The 9,954-nt window shown below is 33.8% G+C and overlaps 1 protein-coding gene across 1 annotated transcript; it reads left to right on the forward strand.

Moving 5' to 3' along the window:
* The first annotated feature begins 7,694 nt into the window (after positions 1–7,694).
* Positions 7,695–8,447, forward strand: LOC116348584 (histone-lysine N-methyltransferase SETMAR-like). The gene is made up of 2 exons (XM_031779623.1): positions 7,695–7,952; positions 8,184–8,447. The coding sequence occupies exons 1-2, from the start codon at positions 7,695–7,697 to the stop codon at positions 8,445–8,447; spliced, it is 522 nt and encodes a 173-aa protein (XP_031635483.1).
* Positions 8,448–9,954: the final 1,507 nt, after the last annotated feature.

The raw sequence follows: 9,954 nt of genomic DNA on the forward strand, positions 1-9,954 counted from the left end.
TGGACGTTTCTGAGGTCAGAGAACCCGAATCAGGCCGTTTTGAGCATGGTTGTTGTGGGTCGCTTCCACGTCGTACGTCGTACGTTGTCCGCCGTACGCAAAATTTGTCCATCGATTTTCTCACCACCCAGAAAAGTTATTCGAAATCTGACTTCACGGGATGATTGGGGGTCCCCAGGAATAGAAATCATCAGATTTTGAGCGACTTTGGTTGATGGAAAAAAATTCCATGCCTGGAGTGATACCTATGAAAAAGAGTCCAATTTTCGTCCAAAAGTCATAGTTAATGTAGACTTAAACACTCAAAAATATGTATTGGGGGGTTTTTTGGCACGAGAAAACCGAATCCGACGTTAGTTTTGAGATACAATCAATTTTTAATACAGTTTCCTTGAAAAAATCACAAAAAATTTGGATTTTTGTATGGGAGCCATGCCTGTATGCTACCTTAATACTTTGCCAAGACTATTTTTTTCACAAAAAAATAACATTCTGAAAATTTGAAGAGATTTCAATTAAAATTAGGGGTACCTCCCATACAAAATTTTCAATTGGCTCAAAAACGAATATTTTGTATGGGAGGTACTCTTGATTTTGGTTGAAATTTCTCCAAACCCTCCGAATGTTATTTGTGAAAAAAATAACCTGTGCAAAGTTTCACGCCATTAAGGTAGCATACAGACATGGCTCCCATACAAAAATCCAAATTTGTTGTGACTTTAGTTATGAAAAGTGTTTCAAAAATAATCTTTATGGCAAAATTAACGTCTGACATATTTTTTATAGTGTTTTGTTAGAAAATAGAATACTTTCAAATGTCGTACAAATGGGTTCATCATGAAAGTGTGAAAAATCTTTTCTCGGGTACTTCTGCTATTAAATTAAAGAATATTTCGTTGCCAAAGTTGAAACATATTTTTTGGTCTCGAACTTTACGCCACTTGAAAGACTTGAAGAATCGAGCAAATATTATTTTGAACTTTCTTAATAAAATACGCAACTACCACCGTGCGGAAAAGTTAAAGTAAGACTCTTTATTTTAAAGTTGGAAATGTTCGTTGTATGTTTAAAAGTGCATCATATTTATATTCAATAGTACTCACAGAAAAAGTGGAGGCGGTTTTTCCGCAAATTATTGTAGCAACAGCAGCAACATAATTGCTCTGCACAAAAACAAGCCGAGATTCTGGAATCAAGATAATCATTAGCTTACCGAACTAAATCGCAGGATTTTTTAACTTGTAAATATACGAAAAAAATTTGATATTCATTACTTTTTTTAAATTAATAGTGATGTTGCTTTGACATTTTTAAATCTCAATTTCAGAGATGAATGTATATAATCTTAGGATTTAAAGAATGTGATTCCAGAATCCGAGTTTAGTTTTCAGACATCAACGTAAGTGATGTTCCCAAACATCAAATGTAGATGGTGTGTTAAAATCGCTATCGCACACTTGTCACACTTAATTTTACAACTCCATACAAAAAAAAAAATTATGTAACGTTCTTCAGATTCCGTTTTTGTATTGCCATATTTATTCTTACGGACACATTTATACTTGTATTAGTACAATGATAGTGAAGGACTGCCATTTATACTGTGTCCGTGTAATCTTCCACTATGAGTTTACTAATACAAGTATAAATCTATTATTATACTGTGTGAGTATAAAATTAGACGTTTTTATACTAAAAGAACTGAGAGTGTAGTGCAAGATTACAGTCCAACCAAAATTAGAGAGCAAAAAATCATTTTGATCATTGTTTGTGGTTAAATACAAACTGGGCAGTAAATGGGTAGTAGAAATAACATTGTTTGTGTCCACTGACCAAAGAATATATAGGAATTTTTGAGTACGAAATGTCAAAAAACATCACTTTTGTTCATTTAAAGTATTTATGATCAAAATCAAATAGCGGGCATTTTAATCTTTACACAAAGGAGGTGTCATTTAATCACTTAACTCAGTAGCACAAAAACTTTGGTAGAGGTTTAAATCCCCATGGATGACATACAAAAGCGTGAAAAGTAAACATTCGAATGAGAAGCTACCCATCGTAGTCTGAAAACATGTATATACACTCACACGCACATGCACAAAATTAAACACGATGAACAAAAGAAGACCGGAAAAATGCATACATCAATTCAAGATAACGATGAATGTTACATCAAAGTTTAGACAAGCAGAAAAAACCTTGTCAAGGCCTGCCAATCATCATTAACAGCAACAAAAGTCTTCGAAAATCATTCATTGTGTAAAGTGTGTTCAGGTTTATGCAGAACTGTTGAATGAACAATCTGGAATCATTTATACAAATTCATTTACAAAATTGCCATGATTCTTCTGAATGTTTTACTCTGATTGTAAGTAATGAAATTAAAAGTCAATTGAATTTAAGAAATCAAAAAAAAAATTATCATCATATTCTGGGGATTAATTTGATTTTGAAGAAGATTTTTTGACAATAAATTCCAATAATAACAGTATTGAATGAAAACATTTGAGGACTGTATAACACAATACACAACAGTTTTAGAACTAAAAATGGGCCCGTCCAAACTAAGGTGAGCAAGAGAAAACTGTTAATTTGATATGACGTAAGATACTGCACACAGAAAAATATGCAATGAAAACTAGATGATCCACAACGAGCAACATAATATTTTGAATGTGGGTCTCAATAGTTAGTGCAAATATATCACCGCCACTTTGAACATACAGTTCAGTGGTCAAAATAAAATACATTTGAATATATATAGCATGTCGTGTCCGTAGAGCAAAAAACAGCTATTGGCAGCTACTTGATACAAAATAACAGTAGTAATTATTCACTCAACTGGAGGTGAAATTACCACCTGTTCCACTACTTGTTTTGGTAATTTTAAGCAGCTCAGTTGAATGTTAAATGAACGATCTAGAATAAAAACAACTTATTGTTTGGTCGCATATCGAAAAGCGACTCAAAACGGTTGCATATCAAAGCGAGACAATATTTTGTTAACAAAGGAATAAAAAACATTGACTTTGTATTATAAAAAATATGTAAATTTCGTTTTGTGCTGATAACGAGCTACCGTTCTGCCATGTTTAAGTAACAGAAGTTTGCTTTGATATGCGACGCGATTCGACGGTGACGTTTGAAAAACAATACGAAAAATATTTCGCACTCATGACTGCAGGTACATGGCACACAATCTTACTCTAAACTGTGTGTACGACATAAAGAGAATAAAATGCGAGATAGCATTGGACAACGTTTTGAGTGACAGAGATGACAAATTTTTACGTTCTGATCACACCAGATGATATAGACCACTTAGCTGTGTTCGAGAATTGAAAAAATTGTATTTTTTTTTCACTTTTTGTGCTCTATATCGAGTCTCCGAGAGTTTCATATAAGGTTGCTATGTAGATGATGGAAAATCGCGAAAAATGAAAAAAAAATAATTAATTTTTTTTTCTTCGATTTACAAATACTATTACATTTTCTGTATCATCTGATTTCACCAGGTGATACAGAAAATTGAGTAGTATTTGAATGTCCGAGAATGAAAGTGAGACTTCTACTCAGAACATAGAAATATGTAACAAATCTTGAAGATTTTATTGAATTGTAGTACCAACGCAAATTTTATTTAAATGAAACACGGCGTGTTACACTTCAATAAATTTTGTTTTGGTATTACATTTTGAAAAATTTCTTGCCGTGTGTTTCAATTCAAAATGCTTTTTCACGATGTTGAGAATAAAAAAAATTGAATTTGATGTTACGAATAGAAAAAATTGGTTTTGATGTTACGAGTTAAATTTTTTTTATCTTTACGCTTTTTATGATCGGTTCAAACTTTGTGTAATCGCTCCTTCTAATTGGTATATCAAAAAGTGGTGTGGCTCTGGTATTATACGCTGAATCGTAATAATTCAAACTGTTTAATATGAGAGTTGACTTCATATCTCCATGAATAATTTTGAAGATGAAAGACACTTACGCCACCTTGCGTCTCTTTTCAAGTGTAATCATTTGTAAAAACAGCAGTCTATGTTCATATTTCGGAAGCCTGTTCATTTTCCTTAGCGCATAAAGTATAAATGGTTTTTGAATCATGGGGCGGAAATAAATGAGACGAAATTTTCTCTCTCATGGGCGCAGCCATATTGAAAATTTTGTATGCGCTTATATGTAAAATTGGTGGCGCCACTGGTATATTTGATGGAAAAAGAAGAACATGTTTGAGTCTCACTCGTTTATATGCAAATTACATAGGCATTTCCAGGCCATGTTTTGAATTGACTCTATTCCTTTGCACATATTGTCGTAGTGTGGATTCCATAATACAAATGTAAAATAAACGCGCTTAATTGTCCATGGATCGATAAAATCCTTGCTGTGGAACTTTAACTAAGCCAGTCTTGATTTGGCTTTAGCCGTTACATGCTCAATGTGTGATTTGAAATTCATTTGCACATTAAGCAACACTCCCAAGTCCCTTATTACAAAGACTCTTATTATTCCTATTGCAGTGATCCTCGATAATATGATATGACCTTTGTTTTGTTGATATTTAGTTTTAATAAATTGCGTTCATAATAATTCGCTATACGATCCAAGTCATTTTGAAGATTAATGCAGTCATCTGTTGAGGTGATACATTTTGAAATTTTTGTATCATTAGCGAATGAAAGTATGGTAGAATTGGTCACAACGAAAGGTAGATCAATTACAAACATGATGAACAAAGTAGCGCCAATGGGATATCCTTGACCCGTCCCAGAAGTAACTTCGATTGGGTTAGATTTGATATCTGCAATCTTTACAATTTGTCTGCGACCAGACAAGTAAGATTTGATCCATTTTAACAGCTGTTCATTCAATCCCATGATTTCAGGTTTTTGAATAAGTAAATTTCAGTTAACCGAGTCAAAGGCCTTGGCTATGTCTAAATAGATGGCGTCTGTTTGATGTCTTCTTCCCATGTTAATAATCGTTTTTGAAGAAAATTCTACTAAATTTGTTATCGTTGACCTGTTCTTGATGAATTCATGCTGACTTTCGTGTACTATGTTCTTCAAATATAGATTGAGATGGTCTGTGACGATCGAATCAAGAATTTTTGACGTAATGCACTGTAAAGCAACACCGCGATAATTTTGAACGTTGTTTCTATCGCCGTTCTTGTAAAATGGTCTGACAAATGACGTTCTCCATAACTGCGGTACAGTGGCAGTTTCAAGTGATTCCTTTAATAGTTTTGATATTGGCTCCTGTAATGAAATCAAACAATGCTTGATGAATTTGTTTGGAATTCCATCAGGACCACAGACAAGATCATCTGGCAGCATGCTAATATGTTGACCTACAAGCTCCTCGGTTATTTCGATCATAGATATTTCAGCACAAATATTAGAGTGATTTCCCCCTAGGTACATTTTGAAAAACTTCTTACCGTGTGTTTCAATTTAAAATGCTTTTTTACGATGTTACGAATAAAAAAAATTGATATTGATGTTACGAATAGAAAAAATTGGTTTTGATGTTACGAGTTAAAAAAAAACTAATTTTTACGCTTTTTATGAGATCGATCAGAAAAGTCGTGAAAAAATCTTCAACATGAATTGGAATGTAAATCAAATGTCAACATATAAGGTTATTCAATAGGCATCACATGGCAAGCTTATATGAAACTCTCGAAGACTCGGTATAGAGCACTCCCAAAGTGAAAAAAATTCAGACCGTGATTTGGATGATAAGGAATGCGATTTTTTCATTCTGATTACACCAGGTGATACAGAAAGTTGAGTATTTGAGAATTGAAGAAAAATTATTTAATTATTTTTTTAATTTTTCACGATTTTTTACTATTTACATATGAGGCTTGTATGAAAAACACGGAAGACCGCTGAAATGGCAAATGCAAAATATGTACGGACGTATGACAGTGTCAGATGGTGAAAAAATCGCAAAAAATGAAAAAAATATTTAATTTTTTTTTCTTCGATTTACAAATACTACTCAATTTTCTGTATCACCTGGTGAAATTAGAATAAAAAAAAATCGCATTCCTTATCAATGATAAGTTATCATCTCAATCACGATTGGCATTCGCATATTATTTAATGGGTGTTATTTGGCTGCTACATGGCAACTTTATATGAAACTCTCGGAGTCTCGGTAGAGAGCAAAAAAGTGAAAAAAAAATGATTTTTTTTTCTCATTTCCCGAACATCACTAAATGGTCTATATCATCTGGTGTGATCAGAACGTAAAAGTTTGTCATCTTTGTCACCCAAATCGTTGTCCAATGCTATCTCGCTCCCCCTTGCATGTATAAGAGTTTACAACGGACATTCTATTCACACATATAACTCGCACTTATATTTTTCTGCGCAATAAAATTGTTGACAATGTATTTGGTAATCGCTTTGAATTTTGTGTCGACGATTTTTATTGCGCAGCAAAATATAAGTGCGAGTTGTGTGTGAATAGAATGTCCATTGTAAACATTTATACATGCGAGGGTGCGCATGATAGCATGAGACAACGACTTGCCATTTGCCAAGCACGATTTGGATGAAAGAGATAGCAAATTTTTCACAGCAAATGATATAGACCATTCAGTGGTGTTCGAGAATTGAGAAAAAAAATGTTTTTTCTTCCACTTTTTGTGCTTTATACCGAGTCTCCGAGAGTTTCATATAAACTCACCTTGCAATAGCCACATGACGCCTAATGATTCAATCTCGATTGGTATTCGCTTACTATTCAATAGGTATCACATAGCAAGTTTATATGAAACGCTCGGAGCCTCGGTATAGAGCAATCCCAAAGTGAAAAAGGTTCAGATCGTGATTTAGATAATAAGAAATGCGATTTTTTCATTCTGATTTCACCAGGTGATACAGAAAATTGAGTAGTATTTGTAATCGAAAAAAAATTAATTATTTTTTTTTTTTCATTTTTCGCGATTTTTTACCATCTATATGGGAAACTTGTATGAAAAACACTGGCACTGTCGTACGTCCGTACATATTTTGCATTTGCCATTTCAGCGGTCTTCCGTGTTTTTCATACAAGCTTCCCATATAGATGGTAAAAAATCTCGAAAAATGGAAATAATTTTTTTTCTTCAATTTACAAATACTACCCAATTTTCTGTGTCACCTGGTTGAATCAGAACTAGAAAGTTCGATTCCAGCTCAATCACGATTGGCATTCGCATATTATTTAATGGGTGTTATTTGCCTGCTAAATGGCAACCTTATATAAAACTCTCGGAGACTCGGTATAGAGCACAAAAAGTGAAAAAATATCTGTTTTTTTCTCAATTCTCATGCACAACTAAATGGCCTATATCATCTGGTCGAATGTAAAAATTTGCTATTTCTGTCACCCAAATCGTTGTTCAATGCTATCTCGCTCAGCCTTACATGTAATTTCTCAAAATTCTGTTACTAAAACATGGCAGAACAGTAGCTAGTCATCAGCACAAAACGAAACTTACATATTTTGTACAGGGGGAGGAAAAATTTTTAAGCCTGACATATAGACGGCACTAGATACAAATTGTTCTTGTGCTGTAATTGACGTACGAGCTGTCAATAGTATTGCAGAAAAAAATTTAGTTGATATCTGTCGTCGTTTGTTTTCAGTAGCATTGCATACCAAGTAACCTCGATATTTTTGAAAAAATGGATAAAATCGAATATCGTGCGGTGATTAAGTTTCTCACAAAAGAAGGTGTGACGCCAAAGGATATCAATGATCGCTTGCGTGCTGTTTATGGGGTCCTTGCCCCATCGTATGCCACAGTAAAACTATGGGCAAAACAATTCAAGTGGGGTAGAGAATCATTGGAAGATGATCCTCATACAGGTCGACCAATTGAAGCAAACAGCTTCAGATGTACAGTGAATCTAATTTTTTTGATAGACAAAATAACAATCAAAGTAAGCAGAGAAACTCTCCATTGACATAGGATTTATATACGAATGGCGTGTGAGTGGAGTGTGCCATGCTAAATTTTGTCTACCGAAAATATTAGACTCAGTGTAGTGCAAAAAATTGAACATCACATGCACGAAAATCCTCGAATGAGCAAGAAAGTGTTAGCAGCAATGTTTGACATCTTAGTGAAGAGTATTTACAACATACTTCATGAAAAATTGCACATGAGAAAGGTTTGCTCGCGATGGATTCCAAGAACGTTGAACAAATCACAAAAAGAAGAACGAATTGCTGCTGCACACGAGTTTCTCGAGTTATTGGAATGGAATGAAACGGACACATTTGAGCGAATAGTGACTGGCGACGAAACCTGGATCCACTACTATGATCCAGAGCTCAAATCACAGACGATGGAATGGCACAAACGTGGTGAACCAGCATCGAAAGTGCCACGCAAACAAATTGCCACAAACAAAGTAATGGCCTCAGTATTCTGAGATGCCAAAGGCATATAATTGGTTGAATTCCTTCCAAAGAATACCACAGTCACGGGCTATTATTATGCTCAACAAATGCATAGATTGCGTAAAGCGACCAGAGAAAAGCGTCCTGGTTTGCCAAATATACCGTTAAACTGCGTCGCATATCAAAGTGAAACAAAATTCTGTTACTAAAACAAGGCAGAACAGTAGCTAGTTATCAGCACAAAACGAAACTTACACATTTTGTATAATAAAAACTCAATGTTCTTTATTTCTTTGTTAACAAAATATTGTCTCGCTTTGATATGCAACCGTTTTGAGTCGCTTTTCGATATGCGACCAAACAATAAGTTGTTTTTATTCTAGATCGTTCAAATGTCTTAACAATTCCATTTGTCTTAAATTAAACGCGTCAATAAATGTCCAATTTCACTGACGGTAATGGTGTTGATTTAAAATTTTCTCGTCAGTTAGAGTATTTGTTGCAGATGTCATTTTGTGTGCATAATAATACTCGTTGCATTCGTTGGCCGACGGCCATAATCTATTTACTGATTGTTTTTATATAGCGCTGTGAGTCTTCAATGTTTGAGATATTTGTGTTATAAATTTTGAGTCAAAAATTCACACCACATAAAATTTATTCAGAGGCTGTAAATATAACAAGCATTTCAAGAAGCAACAATGGATTGCAATAGTAGTGAATATAAAGGAAAATGTAAACATGCAATATAATGTACTCTTTTCAGTCATTTACTGAGACACAGAGAGAGGATTCATTATAAGAATATGTAAACGATGGACTGAAAGAAACAACAATAAAGATAACAAAATCGTGTGTGGAAAATTTACAGTTTACCGTTTTCATATTCGTGTGTAAACATTTGCTGCGCCTAATTGTAGATGCTTGGTTGTATGTACACGAACAAAAACAGGCATTCGTTAGATAAAAGTTTATTACAGTAAAACCACTCACGAAACGTTGCGAATATAAAATTTATCTCAAAATAGTCGACGATTTTCCCAAAAATTGCATCAAAAAAATATTTTAGTCGGTCTTGAAATCAGTTGATCCATTTTTCGAACACAGAGAGTAAAAATCGGTAAATATTTACTGATTGCGTAATTTATTACATGAGATAATATTGTGATAATTTTCACTAGTAAATGTCTCAAACATTTCTCTTGTATTTTACCACCATGTGCAGCGATTCCATTATTGTGAAATGTACACTTTGACGCTGATCTCTACTTAAGTGAGTAGAGAAATGAAATCACAGTCAGTTCCATTCTGTGTGCAAGAAAATATAAGGTTCATTGTATCCATCTGTTTACTTCAAGCTGTTAATTTTGTTCAAAATTTATCTCAATTTCTTTTATAGCCTTAAATGGCGTGTCAATCAACCGTAAAATTTGATTTCTTCAATCTTCATCTAGTTATAATTTTAGGACCTTATCCCTCTAATGCATTAATTTTTAAAGAGCTGGACTTTTTTATTCTAGTTGACTTTGTTGTGAGAAC

Source organism: Contarinia nasturtii, unplaced genomic scaffold (assembly GCF_009176525.2).
Source record: "Contarinia nasturtii isolate CC-2019 unplaced genomic scaffold, AAFC_CNas_1.1 Cnas_scaffold_2546, whole genome shotgun sequence".
NCBI classification, from domain to species: Eukaryota; Metazoa; Arthropoda; class Insecta; order Diptera; family Cecidomyiidae; genus Contarinia; species Contarinia nasturtii.

Bases quoted from the DNA above. Each gene is read 5' to 3' on its own strand.
- LOC116348584 (XM_031779623.1), top strand. From the start codon at position 7,695: ATGGATAAAATCGAATATCGTGCGGTGATTAAGTTTCTCACAAAAGAA. The intron at 7,953-8,183 runs GTAAGCAGAGAA...CACATGAGAAAG, and splicing joins TAGACAAAATAACAATCAAA to GTTTGCTCGCGATGGATTCC.